At 44.2% G+C, this 24,446-nt stretch overlaps 1 protein-coding gene across 1 annotated transcript in view; it reads left to right on the top strand.

The window, feature by feature from the left end:
• LOC126356272 (sodium-coupled monocarboxylate transporter 2-like) overlaps nt 1-24,446 on the top strand; it is a 189,498-nt gene that overhangs the window by 47,131 nt on the left and 117,921 nt on the right. The window contains exon 2 of the mRNA XM_050007123.1: nt 22,328-22,552. Within this exon, the coding sequence (XP_049863080.1) occupies nt 22,332-22,552 (221 nt within the window). The 5' untranslated portion in view covers nt 22,328-22,331. The remainder of the gene's footprint in view (nt 1-22,327; nt 22,553-24,446) is intronic.

Below are 24,446 nucleotides of genomic sequence, written 5' to 3'. Positions count from 1 at the left end.
CTCATTTTTGAGACGTTTGTATTCCTTTTTGCCTGCTTCATTTAGTGCATTTTTATATTTTCTCCTTTCATCAATTAAATTCAATATTTCTTCTGTTACCCAAGGATTTCTAGCAGCCCTCGTCTTTTTACCTACTTTATCCTCTGCTGCCTTCACTACTTCATCCCTCAGAGCTACCCATTCTTCTTCTACTGTATTTCTTTCCCCCATTTCTGTCAATTGTTCCCTTATGTTCTCCCTGAAACTCTGTACAACCTCTGGTTCTTTCAGTTTATCCAGGTCCCATCTCCTTAATTTCCCACCTTTTTGCAGTTTCTTCAGTTTTAATCTACAGGTCATAACCAATAGATTGTGGTTAGAGTCCACATCTGCCCCTGGAAACGTCTTACAACTTAAAACCTGGTTCCTAAATCTCTGTCTTACCATTATATAATCTATCTGATACCTTTTAGTATCTCCAGGGTTCTTCCATGTATACAACCTTCTTTCATGATTCTGAAACCAAGTGTTAGCTATGATTAAGTTGTGACCTGTACAAAATTCTACCAGGCGGCTTCCTCTTTCATTTCTTACCCCCAATCCATTGTCACTTACTACGTTTCCTTCTCTCCCTTTTCCTACACTCGAATTCCAGTCACCCATGACTATTAAATTTTCGTCTCCCTTCACTATCTGAATAATTTCTTTTATTTCATCATACATTTCTTCAATTTCTTTGTCATCTGCAGAGCTAGTTGGCATATAAACTTGTACTACTGTAGTAGGTGTGGGCTTCGTATCTATCTTGGCCACAATAATGCGTTCACTATGCTGTTTGTAGTAGCTTACCCGCATTCCTATTTTCCTATTCATTATTAAACCTACTCCTACCCCTATTTGATTTTGTGTTTATAACCCTATAGTCACCTGACCAGAAGTCTTGTTCCTCCTGCCACCGAACTTCACTAATTCCCACTATATCTAACTTTAACCTATCCATTTCCCTTTTTAAATTTTCTAACCTACCTGCCCGATTAAGGGATCTGACATTCCATGCTCCGATCCGTAGAACGCCAGTTTTTTTTCTCCTGATTAATGACATCCTCTTGAGTAGTCCCCGCCCGGAGATCCAAATGGGGGACTATTTTACCTCCGGAATATTTTACCCAAGAGGACGCCATCATCATTTAATCATACAGTAAAGCTGCATGTCCTCGGGAAAAATTACGGCTGTAGTTTCCCCTTGCTTTCAGCCGTTCGCAGTACCAGCACAGCAAGGCCGTTTTGGTTAATGTTGCAAGGCCAGATCAGTCAATCATCCAGACTGTTGCCCCTGCAACTACTGAAAAGGCTGCTGCCCCTCTTCAGGAACCACATGTTTGTCTGGCCTCTCAACAGATACCCCTCCGTTGTGGTTGAACCTACGGTACGGCTATCTGTAGCCCATTAGTATCACAGTTAATTCCTGACCATGATGACAGAGGATGCCTTTGAACGCTGATATATACAAACAAACATTTATCATAGTTATAGGTTTTTCTTTCTGCTCTTCCATACAGCAACTTTGTGTTGCCTGCCCCTGCAACTCCCACGGCACACCTTTAATTTCGCGCTCTAAATCTAACACACATACAACTCTCTTGCCCATCTTCCCTCATAATACACACTCATCTCCTGCTATCCCCCTTATTACATTTCCCATATAGCCAATTATCCATACATCTACAGACATTAGAAAGAGCTTCTTATTTACCTGCTGTGCACAGTTCTCATATCCTTACTCATTGATAAATTTGAAACCTTTATTTGAAGCTCATTTGAATATTATAAATATTACTGTGACTTTAAAAATATCATGTGAGCTGAAGAATACTATATTAGCAGCTAACGGCTCCCCCCTACCATGGAGGGATGAAATCCTGAAATATATTCTAATGTCCTCTTCTGCTGTCCTCATACGGAATACTGGAAAGTTAATACGCCTCCAGATCACAAGAAACTATCACGGAACATTATAACCTGTCCAGGAATAGCACTGTACCTCAGGGATAAGAAGATATCTTGGTTAGATTTTAGTTCCATGGTCCATAGTGAGAGGATCCTGAAGGATGTAGAACACATCATCAAACAAAACTATATGATACATATTTACAAACAAAAACATATTTACTAACGTTCCTTCCACAGATTTTATGTGGAATGGCCTTCACAGATGTGAAAGAACTGATTAAAAAGTCTTAACCATATTTTATTTAAGCAGTAATAACAAAGTTCTCACAAAATATATAAATGTACAATACACTGATGTACATACAATAATTCTTACGCTATTCTAGCCACACATTGTCAAATGGAGTCAGTTCGCAACACTTATCCACAATGATTATTGAACAGAAGATATACAGATGTCTGATTTTATGTATCATTCACGTTATTTGATGTTATTAATATATGTACTTCAGCTGCTTGTAGTAGGCAAGTCATCAATGGAGTAGAAGGAATTGGCAGCAAAAAATCATTAGGGTTCTCTTAAACTGAAGTGTATTAGCACTTAAACTTTTTATGGCTGCTGGAAAGTTACTGAAAATGTGTGGCCCTGAATAAGGTATGCCTTTTTGACCAAAGTAAGTGAGTAAATGTTTATGAAGAATATTTTTATTTGTAGCATTGATTGCATGAACTGAACTACTAGTTTGAAAGCGAAGTGTATTATTTATGACAAATTTCGTTAATGAATAAGTATATTGAGAAGGAGTAGTTGGTATCACCTGTTCCTTAAACAGATCCTCTACAGGACGTTCTTGAGTTTACATCACAAGTAATTTATTTTATACGCTTTTGGACTCAGAAAACTTTAGCTGGACTTGAATTACCCCAATAAGACGTCCCATTTGACATTGTGGAATGAAAGTAAGTGAAGACTGCCGACTTCTTTTGCTTTTATACTATCTACACTCGACAACATTCGCGTTAGAAACAAAGATTTGTTTAGGCACTTCAGCACTTCTTTGGTAGGCTCCTCCTAATTGAATTTTCTTGTCAAGTTGTATTCTCAAGAATTTAACACTATCAACCTGTTTTATATGGTTATTTAAACATGTACCGCATGGGAACGATTTACGACAGTCGTTTATAGTATTTCCTTTTGAAGTTTAGTGGCAAAGAACTTTATAGGAACCACTTACTGATGTCCATGAAAAAATCATTAATCGATATTTTTAAAACTATGCTTGATTCGCTATTTATTACAATGATTGTATCATCTGCAAACAGAAAACGTAGGCACCTGGTAAAGTTACTGATGAAAGGTCTTTAACCCTTTCCTGGTTAAAATGTACCTTAAAAATACAAAAATGTTATCCTTCATGATAAATAATACACTTTTACTACAAAAAAATTAAGCAAGGCGCTTTTGAAAACTGGTGAATTAAATGAAAAACATGTGAGCCTAGGACTTTCAGAGTTAAATTTTTAATTTTAGAATGATTTTGCATGGTAACAATAATGGAAAAAGTGTAAAAAATAAGTACCAAAACAAATTTATTCTCCTGATAATGAAACACATGAAATATTACACAGCAGTTTTCAACATAACATTTGAAGGTGGCTTTGATATACTGCACACCGATGTTTTCTGCATTTTATGAAGTCCCACAACTTGTGAATTATGTACAAACCAGCAGTATTGCTGAGGTTTGTAGAAATCTTTCAAAACAATGCCTATGATGTATAAGAGAACACAATTAGGTACTTCAGACATTCTTGGAATAGGAAGATTGTGATTCGATCTTATTTTCGTGAAGCGAACCCACTGTACCATCTGTAAACGCACGCTGCCCCATTTGATCGCTCACCGCCTACTATATATATCCACCCCATGGCCCATAGCATTTTTATCCAAGTTTGGAAACATTTCGCTGCATGTTCGTCATAGTCAGTTATGAGATACTCACGTCCCAATATTCAACACTGGATGTTATTTCAGTGGGACATGTGTATCCCGTCATGAAAGGGTTGTATGGTGAAGAGGAAGTAAGAGTCCCAAAACAGAACCGTGAGGAACACTACATGTAATTAGTTTCCTTTTGCATGATGATTGATAGATTAATAAAAGTCTCTTTCCTATTGACACAAGTTGTTTCCCGTGAAAGAGATGCCATTTGAACAATCTTCCGGCGTTTTCCGATATACTGTTACTACTATAATTTACTTAAGAGGATATTGTGATTTACGCATGCAAAGCCTTTGTCAGGTAACGTAATATATCAGTAATGTGTAATTTAATGTTTACAAAATTAAGTGCAGTCGCGTGTGTGTAAATCGCCTTCAAAATAATCGGAACATATAACGATTCATATAATTGGAATACGTTAGCAGGGTGAAGAATGTGAATGGCGGTTATCGCTGAAAAAAAGCCGGTTTTCACTTACACTGGTGATTTTCGTCTCCAGTTTAATCTGACACTTAAAACCACTCAGAATTAGCGGTTTCTCAAATAACCGATTTTCAGTATTGTATTGCTATTAGTTCCAGTTATAAACGTTGAATTCTAACAGAGATAGAAACATTCTAATGAATGTGAAGGAGCAGGAGATGATGATCGATATGGGGTTGAGGCTGCAGCAGAATTCTGTCACACTATCTCTAGGAAATATTGCGAAGGTTAGGGCGACTGACGTGGCGACAGCGAGAGCGAATGGTGACAAACTGACGGCTTCTCTGCATCGTCACTGAAACAACCACCAAATTCATCGTTTAGTTAGTACCCCTGTTCATAGCACATCAGTAAAATTATAGGTGTAACAATCAAATTTACCCTCTCCTTCAAGGAACATTTGTTGTGCCTCCATCCGTTTTTATTCCTTTAAAGCAAAGGGAGTATTATATTCCACTGCAACTGTGACTTCGTAAAGTACTTCCAAACTAGGGATGGAACGTGCTGCAACGTCAGCGAGTAACTACCGTTTAGACTATGGGCAGGCATGTTTTGCACCCCTTTCCAAACAGAGATACCTCCCTTCATTATGTACTGTCTAGTAGGCCACGCCACACGGGAACAGGTATTTTACTGTCTCCGCAATGCTGTACTGATTCTTACTTATGCCATGTGTTTTTTGCAAGTTTATAGCTGTAGGCATTGTTATTGAAATAGTACTGCTGGTTTTCCCAGTTTCTACAATAATCCAATGTTTCAAAGCAATGGAAATTTTACGAATAAACATCATTCGTGAAGCTTCCTGGCACATTAAAACTGTGTGCCGGACCGAGAGTCGAAGTCGGGACCTTTGCTTTTCGCGGTCAAGCGCTCTACCAACTGAGCTACCCAAGCACAACTCACGCACCCTCCTCACAGCTTCTGCCAGTACCTCGTCTCCTACCTTCCAAACTTTACAGAAGCGCTCCTGCGAACTTTGCAGAACTAGCACTCCTGAAAAAAAAAAAGCTGTGAGGAGGGGGCGTGAGTCGTGCTTGGGTAGCTCAGTTGGTAGAGCACTTGCACGCGGAAGGCAAAGGTTCCGAGTTCGAGCCTCGGTCCAGCACACAGTTTTTATCTGCCACGAAGTTTCATATCAGCGCACACTCCGCTGCAGAGTGAAAATCTCATTCGGAAAACATCATTCGTTTTTTAAAATTTTTTTATTTAGAAATACAAAATTAGCACCGCTGCTATGGCAAGTTGATATGCTGCTTTTTTTATCCGGTTATTAGTAAAAAATGAAAAACCCTCTTATAACTGACAGCAAAAAATACCGGTTGTTCAGAACTAAAATACGGGTGTCAGTTTTGACCGATAGCTTTTTTTTCCATCCCTAGATGAAGATTGACTTGTACGCAGGGAGTAATATGATCAGAGCCCAGCGTTAACCTGATTGTCAGCGGTTGCGCTTCCTGCCCAGCTAGTGTTGGGCGGGCCTGTTGAATCACAACCGCCGGCACGTGTCATTCTGGATTGGTAGCGCGTCGCGGGCCGGGCTTGCGAACCCGTGGCATCGTGACCGGATGAGTGACAGCCATTTCCTACGCCAGGGGCATTAGTAGCCATCAAGGGCCGCGGCCTCGCCACTTAAATGATGAATAGTATCTGCGACCTTAGTCAAGTTCCTCCGCCCGGCCAGGGATTGGATGACTGCCCGTTTGGCCAGCCGCTCTGCTTGAGCAATGTACACCCACCGATGGCAGGAAATCCGGAGCCCTCCTGCCGAGACGTGTCCTGTCGAGTCATCATGCAAATGGTCAGTAACTGGAGCAGTAGGCCGCTGCCACCGCAACAGACAAATGTTGCACAGTACTTCACGGCCGCGCCAACCGCTGCCTGTTGCATTACAGATGTTGGTTTCACTGTTTATTACGGTAGATTTTCAAAGGCCGCTTAAGAATACTCTTAAATGCTTAATTTACAGTGAAGCGCCAAAAGTCGCAGGATACCAGCCAATATCGTGGCGGACCTACTTTTTCCCGGAGAAGTGCAACAGCTCGGCGTGGCGTTGACTTAACTACCCTGCATACATACTGAGGCATGCTGCGTCTATAGCCGTTTATAATTGCGAAAGTGTTGCCGGTGCAGGAAGTTTTGTGCGAACTTACCACTAGATTTCGTCCTAGTAATGTTCGATCGAATACACGTGACGGCCGTCGTGGCAGAGCGGTTCTCGGCGCTTCAATCCGAAACCGCGCGACTGCTACGGTCGCAGGTTCGAATCCTTAGGTTGTCTTTAGGTTAGTTAGGTTTAAGTACACTACTGGCCATTAAAATTGCTATACCACGAAGGTGACGTGCTACAGACGCGAAATTTAACCGACAGGAAGAAGATGCTGTGATATGCAAAGGACTAGCTTTCCAGAGAGCATTCACACAATGTTGGCTCCGGTGACGACTATACAACGTGCTGAGATAAGCCTATAGCGCGGTTTATCGTATCGCGACATTGCTGCTCTCGTTGGTAGAGATCCAGTGACTGTTAGCAGAATATGGAATCGGTGGGTTCAGGAGGGTAAAACGGAACGCCGTGCTGGATCCCCGCGGCTATCGAGATGACAGGCATCTTATCCGCATGCCTGTAACGGATCGTGGAGCCACGTCTCGATCCCTGATTCAGCAGATGGGGACGTTTGTGAGACAATAACCATCTCCACGAACAGTTCGACGCCGTTTGCAGCAGCTTGGACTATCAGCTCGGAGACCAAGGCTGCGGTTACCCTTGACGCCGCTTCCCAGACCGGAGCGCCTGCGATGGTGTACTCAACGACGAAGCTGGGTCCACGAATGCTAAAACGTCATTTTTTCTGATGAATCCACGTTCTGTTTACAGCATCATGATGGTCGCATCCGTGTTTGGCGACATCGCGATGAACGCACGTTGGAAGCGTGTATTCGTCATCGCCATACTGGCGTATCACCCAGCGTAATGGTATGGGGTGCCATTGGTTACACGTCTCGGTCACCTCTTGTTCGCATTGACGGCATTTTGAACAGTGGACGTTACATTTAAGATGTGTTACGACCCTTGGCTCCACCCTTCAATCGATCCCTGCGAAACCCCACATTTCAGCAGGATAATGCACGACCGCATGTTCCAGGTCCTGTACGGGCCTTTCTGGATACAGAAAATGTTCGACTGCTGCTCTGGCTAGCACATTCTCCAGATCTCTCACCAACTGGTTTATGGTGGCCGAGCAACTGGCTCGTCACAATACGCCAGTTACTACTCTTGATGAACTGTGGTATCGTGTTGAAGCTGCATAGGCAGCTGTACCTGTACAAGCCATCCAAGCTCTGTTTGACTCAATGCCGAGGCGTATCAAGGCCGTTATTACGGCCCGAGGTGGCTGTTCTGGGTACTGATTTCTCAGAATCTAAGCATCCAAATTGCGTGGAAATGTAATCATATGTCATTTCTAGTATAATATATTTGTCCAATGAATACCCGTTTATCATCTACATTTCTTCTTGGTGTAGCAATTTTAATGACCAGTAGTGTTGTTCTATGTTCTAGGGGACTGATGACATCAGAAGTTAAGCCCCATAGTACTCAGAGCCATTTGAACCATTTCGAATACACGTCGGAGATCTGGGTGGCCAAATCATTCGCTTAAATTGTCCAGACTGTTCTTAATACCAACTGTGAACAGTTGTAGCCCTGTGATACGGCGCATAAAAATTCCACCGTTATTGGGGAATATGAAGTCCATCAATGGCGGCAAGTTATCTCCAGGTAGCCGAACATAACCATTCCCAGAAAACGACCGGTTTAGTTGGACTAGAGGACCCAGTCTATTCCATGTAAACACAACCCACACCATTATGGAGCCACCGCCAGCTTGCTTTGTTGACGACTTGGCCCCATAGCTTCGTGGAGTCTGCGCCACACTCGAACCCTAGTATCAGCTCTTATCTGCTGATATCAGATAGCATCTGACCAGGCCACGGTTTTCCAGTCATCTAGGATCTAACCGATATGGTAAAGAGTCCAGGAGAGGCGCTGCAGGGGCTGTCGTGCTGTTAATAAAGACACTGTCGTCGCTCATCTGTTACCATAGCCCATTAACACCAAATTTCTCCGCACTGTACGTTCCACATTTATTTATGCGCTTATTTCACGCAATGTTGCTTGTCTGTCAGCGCTGACAACTCTATGCAAACGCCGCGGCTCTCGATCGTTAAGTGAAGGCGGCCACTGCGTTATCCGTGGTGAGAGGCAATACCTGAAATTTGGTATTCTCGGCATTCTATTAACACTGTGGATTTTGAAATATTGAATTCCCTAGCGATGTCTGAAAGTACCAGTCGCCGTTCAAAGTCTGTTAATTCCCGTGGCGCGACCATAATCGTGTCAGAAACCTTTTCACATGAATCATCTGAGTACAAATGACAGCTCTGCCAATACACTGCCCTTTGAAACCTTGTGTTTGCGATACTACTGGCATCTGTATATATGTATCTCGCTATCCCACAACTTCTGTGACATCAGTTTAAATCTGAATCTTCACTCTTCAAAAGTATTAGGCGAACACACGTATCAACATCTATATGCTAAATCAATTTTGATCCAGGCGGTACCTGTGGTTTTATGCATGACATGACATCTTCGTTTTAAATGCAGAAAACAATTACAATCATTCTCCATCTATTGATCTATTGACTGTGTCACGCACTGCTGTGTTAGGTGACCGCTCACAAGGAAGTGATTACCTGTGTCCCAGAGTTTTCTAGTCAGATACATAGATGGCAGTTATCATTTGTAGACGTTGTATTCAACCAAACACATTGAGTGCAAGTTGCAAGGGCAGTCTGCTTGATTAAAGAAGGATGGACTTTCGTCATATTGCTGCAAATGCCAATGTCTCTCCATCTCTCTTTTGGAACATATGCTGTATTCGAACATTATGAAGTACCTCGAAGAAAATGATTTATTGACACATAGTCAGCACGGTTTCAGAAAATATCGTTCTTGGGAAACACAACTAGCTCTTTATACTCATAAAGTAATAAGTGCTATGTGAAATTGATTCCATAGTTTTAGATTTCCAGAAGGCTTTCGAAACCGTTCCTCACAAGCATCTTCTAACCAAACTCCGTGCCTACGGAGTGTCGCCTCAGTTGTGCGACTGGATTCGTGATTTCCTGTCAGAAAGGTCAGGCGGAAAGTCATCGAGTAAAACAGAACTAATATAAGGCATTCCCCAAGTAAGTGTTATAGGCCCTCTATTGTTCCTGATCTATATTAACGACATAGGAGACAATCTGAGTAGCCATCTTAGATTGTTTGCAGATGATGCTGTCATTTACCGTCCTGGAAAATCATCAGATGATCAAAACGAATTGCAAAATGATTTACATAAGACATATGTATGGTGCGAAAAGTGGAAATTGACCATAATGAGGAAAAGTGTGAAGTTATTCACATGAGCACTAAAATAAATCCGCGAAAATTCGATTACGCGATAAGTCACACAAATCTGAAGGCTGTAAATTCAACTAAATACTTAGGGATTACAATTCAAATAACCTAAATTGGAACGATCACAAATATAATATCATGGGTAGAGCAAAACAAAGACTGCGATTCATTGGCAGAACACTTAGAAGGTGCGACAGATCTACTGAAGAGACTGCTTACACCACGCTTGTCCGCCCTATTCTCGAGTATTGCTGTGCGGTGTGGGATCCACGGCAGGTGGGACTGACGGATGACATCGAAAAAGTAAAAAGAAGGGGAGCTCGTTTTGTATTATCGCGAAATAGGGGAGATAGTGTCACAGACATGATACGTAAATTGGAGTGGCAATCATTAAAACAAAGGCGTTTTTCGTTGCGACGGGATCTTCTCGTGAAATTTCAGTCACCAGTTTTCTCCTCCGATTGCGAAAACCTTCTGTTGGCATCCACCTTCATAGGGAGAAATGATCATCACGATAAAATAAATCAGGGCTCGCACAGAAAAATTTAAGTGCTCGTTTTTCCCGCGTGCCGTTAGAGGGTGGAACGGTAGAGAGACAGCTTGAAGGTGGTTCATTGAATCCTCTGCCAGGAACTTTATTGTGAATAGCAGAGAAATCACGTAGATGTAGATGTAGATCTGAGATCCATAGGTTGTAGATACTTCACAGGGACACAGGTCAGTACACAAGGCGAGTTGGAGAAGGTCGCCGAAGCATTACAACCCCACGTGAAGACCGATAGCTGGCCATCTCTGCATTGTAGTGTAGTATGGCTACCACCACAAGAGGACCTCAGAAGGGCCGCTGGAGCCGCTATGTTCGATCAGGCTGGTTACGAGAAAGGACCTTACGACCCAGACGTTCTGTTCGAGTACCTCACTTGAGACGACAACATCTTGCAGCTCGCCTACAGTTCTGCCGTTCCTACGCCAACTGGCAGGTTCGTCACTGGCGAAACGTGTTATTCACAGACGAGTCCAGACATCCTCTGACGCAAGGCGATGGTCGTGTTCGTGTGAGAAGACCCGTAGTGAGCGGTACCTGCCAAATGTCCAGAAAATCGACAGATTTCCAAGATTCTGCGATGTTGTGGGGAGGGTTCAGTGTTGACAGTCATACAGGTCTTCCCGACAACGCCTTACCGACAGGCAGTATATCTAAAAGATCATGTTGGATGATGTGCTGGCTCCCAGAATTCTTTCTAATGCCAGGGCCTATGTGGTGGGCATCAGCAGACACTGAGTCCCAACGTCAGCCCCATCGTGCATATGTGGGTCATGGTTGACAGACGTTTTTGTAGACGTCGTGTTCCATCACAGACTCTCGAAGAACTCCGATGGGCTTTCACGGGAAAATAGGAACGGATATCACAGGGTGACATTCATAGACTTATACGGATCCTGCCACGTAGGTGTCAGGCAGCGATAAACATTTACGAAGGTGATATATGGTATTGAAACTTTCAAGTACAATGAGAAGCACCCAGGATGACGGGATAAACGAGTTTTTCCACTTTGTTTTGGACGGCTATCGGACATTTCAGTTCTTTTTTTGTAAACAGTCTAGGATGTAGTATTATTCTGTTGTGTACTTAAGTTTGGAAAGATAAAGGTATAATTTGGTAATATACCCGGTCCTCAACTATTGCTCAATGGAGTATGGCAGACTCCCAAAATCACATTTCCCTCTTGCTTATGAGTAGTGTATAAGGGACAGTCAAATGAAAACGAAGCAGATGCAAAAAAGTAAATAAGCTGTTTATCATTCAAAGTAATTGCAAAGGCTGATAACAAATTTATCCCACTGTGAGACAAGGCGGTCAGTGGCTTCAGGGAAATGTGTTTGCGGTTGCCTACGGAACCATGATTGTACTCAGGAGTGCACCTCTCCATCTGAAGCAAATCGACGGCCAAAAATGTCTTTCTGCAGTGCTCCAAAAAAATGGAAATAGATGGGGAGCGATCGGGACTGTATGCGGAACATGTAAGGATTTCCCAGCGAAACTTCTGTAGCCTGCTCTAAACAACCTTGGCAACATTTGAGCGGGCATTATCCTGCAACAGAATGATACCGTCCGTCAACATTCCTGGGCGTTTGTAGTTGATGGCGTGCTTCAATTTTAGCAAAGTGTCCACATACCATTCTGTGTTAACTTAGGTGCCGTGTTCCATAAAGTCAATGAGCAGCGGGCCCTTGCAGTCCCGGACGTGGCGTCCACGGATTCGAATTTTTTCCGGTGGGGGTGAATACATGTGCTTCCATTACTGGCTCTGATGCTAGCTCTCCGGCCCGAAATGGTGACACCAAGTTTCATCTCCCGTGACAATTCGGGACAGGAAACGATAATTTTCAGTGTCGTATCGCTCTAGCTGCTGCAGTGATGTCGACTGTCTGTCGAACGTTTGCTCCTCCGTCAGGCTGTGGGGAACGCACTGCACAGATTTTCAGTGACTTCAGATGCTCTGTCATTATGGTGTGAACGGTACCGTGCCTGATTCACAACATGAGCTGAATGTCTTCCACCTTCCGCCGTCGGTCAGTTCTAACGGCAGCATTCACTCCAACAGTGATAGAAGGGTTAATGACGCGATGAGCCCGTACTTGCCGACTGCTATCTTTCAGTGACCTTCTGGAAATCGTTTATCCCACGCAAATACACACGTACGTGACACACCGTGTTCGCTATACACAGCGGACATTCAGGCATAAATTTTACTTCTTGGCACTCCTGTCTCAGACAAAGGCTTCACTACACCTCGGTATTTCCTCTTTCCCGGCCCTTGTAATGGAATCGGACGCTCACACGAGTCGCAGAGCTTATGCCGAGTAGGTCTAACATATGGCACAGCAGTGAACGTTTGCACTGTTCCTTCAAGATTCCCAACAAACACGCACTCACGCACACACGCGCGCACACACACACACACACACACACACACACACACACACACACACACGTTACCAACGTCCGCGCCATGCTCGTTGCATAGTTTGTTTCGTTTTCATTTGATTGTCTCATATACATATACACCTACATCATTACCCTGCATTTCGCTTCCAAGGGCTCGGTAGTAGCTTGGGACAAGGGTAGCGTAGACAGTGTTCTGACAATAAACGAAGAGTCTTCTTCCTCTTCCCCACAACATTTTCTATGCGACGGTTCTACTTTAAGTTGTTTGTAATTATAATCCCTGGATATTTAGTCGAACTGACAACCTTTAAATTCGTATTATTCGTCGTGCAAAGTTTTCCTTTTATTGCTCGTGAGGATGACTTCACACTTTTTATTGTTTGAGGCCAATTGCCACTTTCACGAGATATGAATATTGTATGTAAATCATTTTGTAATCGGTTTCGGTCTTCCGATGACTTGCTACATGGTAAACGACAGCATCATCTAGAAACAGTCTTAGAAGGCTGCTCAGATTGTTTTTTTACATCGTTTACATAGATTAAGAACAGCAGGGGGCCTATCATGCTTCTTTGGGAAACCCCAGATATAGCCTCGGTTTCATTAGATGACTTTACATCTCTTATTACGACCTCTGCCCTTTCTAATAGGAAATAACGCGTCAAGTTGCACGGATGAGATGATACTCCATAGCACATAACCTTATTCTATCATGAGGCATGGTATAAAAACCACATGCAACCGCTCGGGGTATCCGTGCGGTCTACGGCGTCTTGTCACGGTTCGCGCAGCTGCCCCCGTCGGAGGTTCGAGTCCAAGATATCCTCAGCAGTTTGGTCTCATTAAAAGAAAATGCAATTGAAATGGCTTTCATCTATAACAGAGAACACCACAAGGCCGTAGGCACTTGTCACTTGAGGATATTCAATGGACGTAACAGATAGTGGAAGCACCTTATGCGGTATTTTATCTGTACTCTAAAATAACTTCGTAATTTGTGGCATGATCGTTTCCAGAACAGTATTTCCTGTATTAAAATGAAACGTTTCCCTTTTCGCATTGTCCCTATAAACTGGTATCACCATCGCGAAAATATCCTTACAGCCTGAGCCAAACAACTTCGACGTACGAAGAAATAATCCTCACTACACCTGACCCCTACTGAAGATGCGGTGATATTGTGAAGGATACTTCGCCAGATTTACTTACAAATATTTTAATACACCGTTATATCTCTGAATATCCTGTGGTATTAGCGTTTTACCTTCTTACCCAGATGCTAGGCGTGATACAGCGCCTCACCTTGTCGTCAACTAATAACCTGGAGTTGCCCATATCCACGTGACACGATGTAAGAGCAAAGGCAGCAGAAAGATCCTTACTGACAGGGGCAGGAGACCGTTGTCACATACTGTCAATGATTATCGTTTTTAAACACGACAGAAATTGGTGCTCTGTCAGCCCGGATTGACGTGTGCGTTAGGCGCTCTATTTCCGACACACAGGGACGCACACTGCTCCCGTGTGGTATTCACTTTGCGCTGTGCCAGCCAGCCTGGATGTGGTTTTTATGAACTTTTACATATCTAACTTCGTAAATACCGGACTAGTCCCTATATCCCGTCTCAGACACATGATATGCAAACACTTTGAAAAACTGTGCCACTTAATGCCATCAACGCGCTGGCAGCGACACGGATACTCTTGCAAATCATACATAAGTGCCAGGCAGAGGTTTCATCCAACCACCTTCACAATAATTCTCTATTATTATTCCACTCCCGAACAGTGTGCGGAAAAAACGAACGCCTATATCTTCAAATGCGAGCTCTGATTTCCCTTATTTTATCAATAAGTTCTCCCTATGTAGGTAGGCATCAATAAAATATTTTCGCATTTGGAAGAGAAACTTGGTGACAGAAATTTCCTGAGAAGATTACACAGCAACGAAAAACGCCTTCGTTTTTATGGTGTCCATCCCAAATCTTGTATCAAGTCTGTGATAATACACTACTGACCATTAAAATTGCTACACCAAGAAGAAATGCAAATGATAAACGGGTATTCATTGGACAAATATATTATACTAGAACTGACATGTGATTACATTTTCACGCAATTTGGGTCATAGATCCTGAGAAATCAGTACATAGAACAACCACCTCTGGCGGTAATAACGGCCTTGATACGCCTGGGCATTGAGTCAAACAGAGCTTGGATGGCGTGTACAGGTACAGCTGCCCATGCAGCTTCAACACGATACTACAGTTAATCAAGAGTAGTGACTGGCATATTGTGACGAGCCAGTTGCTCAGCCACCACTGATGAGACGTTTTCAATTGGTGAGAGATCTGGAGAATGTGCTGGCCAGAGCAGCAGCCGAAAATTTTCTGTATCCAGAAAGGCCCGTACAGGACCTGGAACATGCGGTCGTGCAATATCCTGCTGAAATGTAGGGTTTCGCAGGGATCGAATGAAGGGTAGAGCCACGGGTCGTAACACATCTGAAATGTAACGTCCACTGTTCAAAGGGACGTCAATGCGAACAAGAGGTGACCGAGACGTGTAACCAAAGGCACCCCATACCATCACGCCGGGTGATTCACCAGTATGGCGACGACGAATACACGCTTCCAATGTCCGTTCGCATCGATGTCGCCAAACACGGATGCGACCATCATGATGCTGTAAACAGAACCTGGATTCATCTGAAAAAATGACGTTTTGCCATTCGTGCACCCAGGTTCGTCGTTGAGTACACCATCGCAGTTGCTCCTGTCTGTGATGCAGCGTCAAGGGTAACCGTAACCAAGGTCTCCGACCTGATAGTCCAAGTTGCTGCAAACGATGTCGAACCGTTCGTGCAGATGGTTGTTGCCTTCCAAATGTCCCCATCATGACTCAGGGATCGAGACGTGGCTGCATGATCCGTTACAGCCAAGAGGATAAGATGCCTGTCATCTCGATTGCTAGTGATACGAGCCCGTTGGGATTCAGCACGGCGTTCCGTATTACCCTCCTGAACCCACCGATTCCATATTCTGCTAACAGTCATGGGATCTCGACCAACGCGAGCAGCAATGTCGCGATACGATAAACCGGAATTGCGATAGGCTACAATCCGACCTTTATCAAAGTCGGGAAGGTGACGGTACGCATTTCTCCTCCTTACACGAGGCATCGCAACAACGTTTCACCAGGCAACGCCGGTCAACTGCTGTTTGTGTATGAGAAATCGGTTGGAAACGTGTAGTACGTTGTAGGTTTCGCCACCGGCGGCAACCTTATGTGAATGCTCTGAAAAGCTAATAATTTGCATATCACAGCATCTTCTTCCCGTCGGTTAAATTTCGAGTCTGTAGCACGTCATCTTCGTGTTGTAGCAATTTTAATGGCCAGTAGTGTATCTCCTCTATTTCCCGATAGTACACTACGTGCTACTCTTCTTTGAACTTTCTCGGTGTGCTCTGTTAATCTTATCTGGTAAGGATCACAGACCGGGCCGTAGTACTCCTAAAGAGGACGGATAGGAAACGTGTACCTAGTTCCTTTAGTAGATCTGTAGCATTTCTTGTATGCTGCCAATAAAACGCAGTCTTTGGTTTGCCGCCTTCACAACATTTTCTATGTGTTCTTCCCAATTTAAATTGTTCGTAATAGTAAGTCCTAAGTATTTAGTTGAATTTATGGCCTTTAGTTTTGACTAATTTATTGTGTAACCGAAGTTAACGGATCCCTTTTAGTACTCACGTGGGTGATCTCACACTTTTCGTTATTTAGAGTCAGTTGTGAATTTTCGCACCGTTCAGATGTCCTTTCTAAATCCTTTTACAATTTGTTTTGATCTTCTGATTTATTTAATTTAATCGTATGCCTAGGGCCTCCCATCGAGCAGGCCGTTCGCCGGGTGACAGTCTTTCAATTTAACGCCACTTTGGCGACCTGCAGTCGATGAGGATCATAGTATGACGATGAGAACAACACAACACCCAGTACCTGAGCAGAGAAAATCTACGACCCAGCTGGGTATCGAACCCAAGCCCTTAGGATTGACATTCTGTCGCGCTGACCACTCAGCTACCGGGGGCGGACGATCGTCTGATGACGATAAACGACAGAATCATCTGCAAGCAACCTAAGACGGCTGCTCATATTGTCTCCTAATTCGCTTACATAGATAGAGGACCTATAACACTGCGTTTGAGACGCCAGAAATCACTTCTGCTTTACTCGATGACTTTCCGTCAATTACTACGAACTGTACCTCTCTGTCAGGAAATCACGAATCCAGTCACATATCCTAGACGTTATTCCATTTGCACGCAATTTCACTACAAGCCGCTTGTGTGGTACAGTGTCAAAACCCTTTTGGAAATCTAGAAATATGGAATGAATTTGAAATCCCTTGCCAATAGCAGTCAACGATTCGTGTGCGTAAAGAGCTAGTTGTGTTTCAAAAGAACGATGCTTTCTACCTCCGTGTTGCTGACTGTGTGTCAATGGACCGTTCTCTTCGAGGTACTTCATAATGTTCGAACACAATATTTGTTCCAAAATCCTGCTGCAATGATATAGACCTGTAATTTAGTGGATCACTCTTACTACCTTTCTTGAATATTGGTGTGACCTGTGCAACAGTCTTTGGGCAGAGATCTTTCGTCGAGCTAGCGGTTGCATATGATTGTTAAAATACCTTTCGGAATGATGATGCAATCGTAATAATAGCCTATATGAATGGGTGGTCCTCTGCGGGAGTTGGGGACTACCACACCAGTCCAGACCCAGCATTGGCCGTATACAGGGTTCAGGAAAGAAAGGAAGGAAGGAAGGAAGGAAGTGAATACAAGTTTATATCAATCAATTTGAGTGTGCACTGCGAATGAAACTGGGGCTAATGCGCATTTGGAGTCCGGTTCCTCGCAGTAAGCTATTGCTGATTGTGGCACATAAAGCTCCAAGTATTCAATGGACCAAAGAACACGGAAATTGGACAGCAGCTGACTGACGACCGTGTAATGTGGTCCAAAAATTCGCAATTTTTTCCTTTTCAATTGCTTCGAGATTGCGAGTACACCGCCGGCACAAAGTGGCGAATAATTCACAGTGTGCAGAGTCTCCAGGTCAGACCGCTGATGGTTCTGTGATGTTTTAAGTATTTTTCGTACGATTAATTCGGCCCATTCAATCAGGTTGTCGTGAATATGAAGGAGGATTCGAAATTAGTTAGCTGAATGCTAATTCCTTGACATCAGCTGTACTAGGTACAGATCTATACAGAGGTTCATTATGTGTTGTTTTTCAAATGTATTATATTCACTACAGATCCAAAGAAACTGGTAAACGTGCCTAATATCGTGTAGGGCCCCCGCGAGCACGCAGAAGTGCCGCAACACGACGTGGCATAGAGTTGACTGGTGTCTGAAGCAGTGCTGGAGGGAACTGACACCGTGGATCGTGCAGGGCTGTCCATAAATCCGTAAGAGTACAAAGGGGTGGAGATCTCTGCTGAACAGCATGTTGAAAGGCATCCTAGACATGCTCAGTAATGTTCATGTCTGGGGCGTTTGATGGCCAGTGGAGGTGTTTAGCCTCAGAAGAGTGTTACTGGAGCCACTCTGCATGTGATCAGACAGGATGCTTATGTACGTGTTACCTGTTATAGTCGTATCTAGATGTATCAGGTGTCCCATATGACCTCAACTGCACACATCCTACACCATTACAGAGCCTTCACCAGCTTGAACAGCCCCTGCTGACATACAGGATCCATGGATTCATGGGGTTGCCTCCATACCCGTACACGTCCATCCACACGATACAGTCTGAAACGAGACCCGTCCAATCAGTCAGCATGTTTCGAGACATCGACAGTCCAATGTCGGTGTTGACAGGCCCAGGCGGGGCATAAAGCTTTGCGTTGTGCACTCATCAAGAGTACACGAGTAGGACTTCGGCTCAGAAAGCCCATATCGATGATGTTTCGTTGAATGGTTCGCAGCTGAACTTTTTGAAGGCCCAGCACTGAAATCTGCAGCAGTTTGCGGAAGGATTGTATTCTGTCACGTTAAACGGCTCTCTTCAGTAGTCGTTGGTCCTGTTCTTGTAGGATCTTTTAGCTGCGGCATTGATGTCGGAGATTTAATGTTTTACCGGATTCGTGATATTCACGGTACACTCGTGAAAGCCGCGCGATGTGGCCGTGCGGTTTGAGGCACCATGTCACGGAGTGTCCAGCCCCTCCCGCCGGAGGTTCGAGTCTTCCCTCGGGCATGGGTGTGTGTGTTGTCCTTTGCATAAGCTAGTTTAAGTAGAGTGTAAGTCTAGGGACCGAAGATCTCAGCAGTTTGGTCCCTTAGGAATTCATACACACACACACACACACACACACACACACACACTCGTGAAATGGTTATACGGGAAAATCGCCACTTCATCGCTGCCTTGGAGATGCTGTCTCCCATCGCTCGTGCGCCGACTATAACACCACGTTCAAACTCACTTAAATGTTGAATGTAACCGTAGGCTTCCGCGGCCGTTGTCAATGTCAATAAAATTCTTCTGGGTTAGAGACCGCATTGTCATTTATAACATTCCGACGTTTCGGCGTCTGTTGCAACACACCCTGAGGAAGGCGTCTTGCAACAGACGCCGAAACGTCGGAATTTTATAAATGACAATGCGGTCTCTAACCCAGAAGAATTTTATTGACATTCACTTAATTTTGATAACCTTCCATTGTAGCAGCAGTAACCGATCTAACAACTGCGCCAGACACTTATTGTCTTATACAGGCGTTTGCGACCACAGCCCCGTATTCTGCCTGTTTACGTATCTCTGTATTTGAAAGCGCGTGCCTATACCAGTTTCTTTGGCGCTTCAGTGTATTACCCAATACATACGAAAATTTGTGCCAGACCAGATACCCGGGCCTGGATTTCCCGCTTGCCGCGAGCGATCGCTTTAACCACTTCGGGTATCCGTGCACGCTCCATAGACCGACCCACTCTCTGATACACTGACGGAAAGAATCGCAACACCTAAGGATAATGAATGAGGAGTAATGAAATCTCGGGAATACGTTTGTCTAGGTAACATATGTGAATGATTAACATTGCTAGATCACCGGTTAATGTAAGCGCGAGATAAGCCACTGCAAATGTGAAATGCTGTTACATTAATAACCGGTGTAGCCGCCAGAATGTTGAATGCAACCACGCATACGTGCATGCATTTTGTTGTACAGGTGCCAGATGTCAGTTTGTGGGGTAGAGTTCCATGTGTGTTGCACTTGGCCGGTCAATACAGGGACGGTTAATGCAGCTTGTAGCTAACGCTGGAGTTGCCGTCGATGTAGTGAACGAGCAGGTCAAGGCAACACGTCGACGCTCTGCAGAGCATGTTGGGTTGCAACAGCGGTATGTGCGCGAGCGTTATCCTGTTGGAAAACACCCCTGGAATGCTGTTCATGAAAAAATGGCAGCACAAGAGTTCGAATCACCAGCCTGACATACAAGCTTGCAATAGGGTGAAATAACTACGAGAGTGCTCCTGCTGCCATACGAAATCGCACCCCAGACCATAACTCCAGGTGTAACTCCAGTGTGGCTAGGAAGCAGACAGTTTGGTTGCGGGCACTCAACTGGGCTCCTTCTAACCAACACACGTCCATCACTGGCGCCGAGACATAACTAGCTTTCGTTAGAAAACACGTCTCCATCCTGCCCCCTAATGAGCTCTCGCTTGACACCACTGGAATCGCAAATGGCGGTTGTTTGTGGTGAGTGGGATGTTCGGAGCTGTCCTTGAAGTAACCGATCTGTAACAGTTCGTTGTGTCCTTGTGATGCCAACTGCTCCTCAAACTGCTCCTGCAGATACAATAGGGTGCACCAGAGCCCCATGCCGAACACAATGGTCTTCCCTCTAGTTAGCGTCACGTGGCAGTCCGGAGCCTAATCTTCTTACGACCGTACATTTTCGTGACCACCGCTGCCTGCAATGATGTCCAGTGCCTACATTCCTGCCAAGTGTTGCTGCAATATCGCAGAAGGAACATCCAGCTTCTCGTAGCCCTATTGCGCAAACACATTCATACTCAGTGAGGTGTTGATATGGTGTCTTTGTCGCTTTGAAGGCATTCTTGACTAACATCAACTCACCACGTCCAATCTCTACTAGCGCCACTATTATACGACTGGCTTGAGACTGGAATAGACTTCATCTTACACATGTAGAAACACACCTACCAGCTTTCGTTTGTATCGCACAACTGCTTCTTTGTGTGGCTATTTTTTCCCATCAGTGTAATTCTTACTGTGTACATACTTAACCGTAGTCCACTGAACTCATTATCTAATGCTCGCAACGTTCCTTGGAGTGTCGCGCAAATTTTTGGTATTTCACTATTTGATAGTAGATCTATACCTAATACAACTGATAAAGAAATTTGCATACAGCGAATTAATTTCGAAATATTTTGTATAGCCATGGGTCGTCAACACTGTCTGTTGCTTCACACATGCATCTAAGTATGAAGTGTCAATGACTTTGCCACAGTGGTAACACTGGTTCCCGTCAGATCACCGAAGTTAAGCACTGCTGGGCTTGGCTTGCACTTGGAAGGATCATTGTCTGGGTCTGCTGAGTGCTCTTGGGAAGCGAGGTGCACTCAGCCCTTGTGAGGCCAATTGAGGAGCTACTTGACTGAGGAGAAGCAGAACCAGTCACGAAAACTGATGACGGCTGGGTGTGCTGACCAGATGCCCCTCCTTATCAACAGCCTCCGCCTAAATTATCCGATCTTAAGCCCATAATAAATATCTGGAAATATAAAATATAAAAATTAACACTGCAATATGGTAATCTTATCATCAATAAATTGCTTGTCATCAATAGAGAACAGATAATGACATGGCGGGCAGGTCAGTACCGTTGGCCCTTCAAGGCTTGTTTGGACGGCGTTTTTTTATGTAAGCATGAAGCAGGATGTTTTTCTCAACATTCTTGGTGACCAGATGTTGCCCTCTCTTCTACATCTTCATGATGACTATGTCTTCAAAGATAGCAAGTAGCCATGTTCATAGGGCTGCAGGAATACATTTTTCGCTTGACAAACACTCAGGCCCCTATAGCACGTCAATTGGTCCGCCTAAGTTACCCAACCTTTATCCCATAATAGATATCTGGGAATATAAAATATAAAAATCAACATTACTGCAATTTGCTAATCTTATTATCAATAAATTGCTTCAGCTGGATGTGGCTTTGAAGATTCTTGTGGACTCACTTCCACTCCAAATGGAGAGCATAATCAGACCTAGAGGTGTTGTGGCACGATATTAGTTTAACGTCTCAAGGAGCTGACAAACTTTTTTGTTCAGTATGCTAATGTAGTTCGGGAATATGCCTGACAGTTTTATCGGATTGGTCCTACACTTTGCTGGGAAGAGTACGTTTTCTGGCAAATGTTTCCTAACTATGTAATGTCTTATGGTTACAGAGCCATGTTCCCGGCGTTTTCTGCCAACTTGACGCGTCCGGAGGGCGTGGCAGCAGAGTTCGGCTGGGTGGACTATCTGCTGTTCGCGCTGACGCTCGTCATTTCCGCGCTCATCGGCGTCTACTTCGCCTTCTTCGACCCCAAACGCCAGAACACGCGTGATGGCTACCTCATGGGCGGCCGCACTATGGGGATCTTCCCCATATCGATGTCGCTTATAGCAAGGTACGTCGATATGGACTTTTGAGGTTTTATCGATGTAGTTGGCTGATAGTATATACACTGCTTGAAGTGAAACACCCAGGAAACATAGTCTGATGTGAATGTAACATCGTATGCATATACATCATCAGCAGGTATGTAAGTTATTAGAGATGCAATTCTCTATGACAGGTAGAATTGTTATCAGAGTCTATTACTGTCGTTCGTGTCTAATGTTGTTACCAAGCCAGGTTGGGTATACAGGGTGTTACAAAAAGGTACGGCCAAACTTTCAGGGAACATTCCTCACACACAAATAAAGAAAAGGTGTTATGTGGACATGTGTCCGGAAACGCTCAATCTCCATGTTAGAGCTCATTTTAGTTTCGTCAGTACATACTGTACTTCCAGTTGGCCCAATTGAAGGATGGTGCTTGACTTCGGCGCTTGTGTTGACATGCGACTCATTGCTCTACAGTACTAGCATCAACCACATCAGTACGTAGCATCAACAGGTTAGTGTTCATCATGAACGTGCTTTTGCAGTCAGTGCAATGTTTACAAATGCGGAGTTGGCAGATGCCCATTTGATGCATGGATTAGCACGGGACATGGAAAGTAAGCGTTTCTGGACACATGTCCACATAAGATATTTTCTTTCTTTGTGTGTGAGGAATGTTTCCTGAAAGTTTGGCCGTACTTTTTTGTAACACCCTGTATAAATGGCGTGAACGGCATCAGATGTTGAGTGATCACTGATGGACACGGAGATGCTGCACACTCATCTGAGACAGCGTTAGCGGCACCTGGCTGAGTTTGAAAGAGGCAACATTGTGAGTCTCCATTTGGGCAGCTAGACAAATCGTGCAGTATCCAGTTTTTTGGAGCATTCGGATATAACAATGGACCGATGTTGGACTGCATGGGAACACGAGGGAAGGCAACGTGGTCAAGTCTCCGGTCGACCACCACAAGGGAGAATCACTGTATTTTGAAGCATTACATCCTAATCCCTTCACATCTGCATCTGCAGATGGCTCTGAGCACTATGGGACTCAACATCTTAGGTCATAAGTCCCCTAGAACTTAGAACTACTTAAACCTAACTAACCTAAGGACATCACACACACCCATGCCCGAGGTAGGATTCGAACATGCGACCGTAGCAGCCCCGCGGTCTACAACAAGTAGTGGACTCCCTGCAAGGTTTTATGTCATAAGGTACCATTGGTTTGGGACTGGCAGCAACCAGACTAGGTGTAGGCTGCCGTTAACACCACAAAAGAAATGACTGCATTTTGAGCGGTGTCATGACTGGGTGAGCATGGACTGCTGGTTTCATGACGTCACATTGTGTTGAGCGATGAATTGCCCCTCTTCGCTAGCTGGGATGAACATCGTCGACGCCGACCGGAGTGACCGAGCGGTTCTAGGCGCTACAGTCTGGAGCGCTCGACCGCTACGGTCGCAGGTTCGAATCCTGCCTCGGGCATGGGTGTGTGTGCTGTCCTTAGGTTAGTTAGGTTTAAGTAGTTCTAGGGGACTGATGACCTCAGATGTTAAGTCCCATAGTGTTCGGAGCCATTTGAACATCTTCGACGAGTGTGACAGCGACCTGGGGAGAGATTCCATTCTTCCAATGGTGTTACTCCTGGCCCCATGATGTGGTGAGCTATCGGGAATGACTTCTAGTTGGAACTTCCCCTTAGAAAACTTTATGAATGACTGATAAACCTCTTACATTATTTGCTTTTCAAACAGCTGAGCAAAACTGAACGTACTCAGACATTTCGCTCTATGTCTATTCTGATCAACACTAAACTGACACACAATATTTTTAGCGCAACGCAATCTGGCTTTCAATAATCCCTACAAAAGAATGGCCCTGACTAACATTAACCTATACCTTTCACAAATC

Source organism: Schistocerca gregaria, chromosome 3 (assembly GCF_023897955.1).
Source record: "Schistocerca gregaria isolate iqSchGreg1 chromosome 3, iqSchGreg1.2, whole genome shotgun sequence".
Lineage (NCBI taxonomy): Eukaryota > Metazoa > Arthropoda > Insecta > Orthoptera > Acrididae > Schistocerca > Schistocerca gregaria.
Note: the sequence above shows the minus strand (reverse complement) of the source record. Positions and strands in the feature narration are given on the sequence as shown.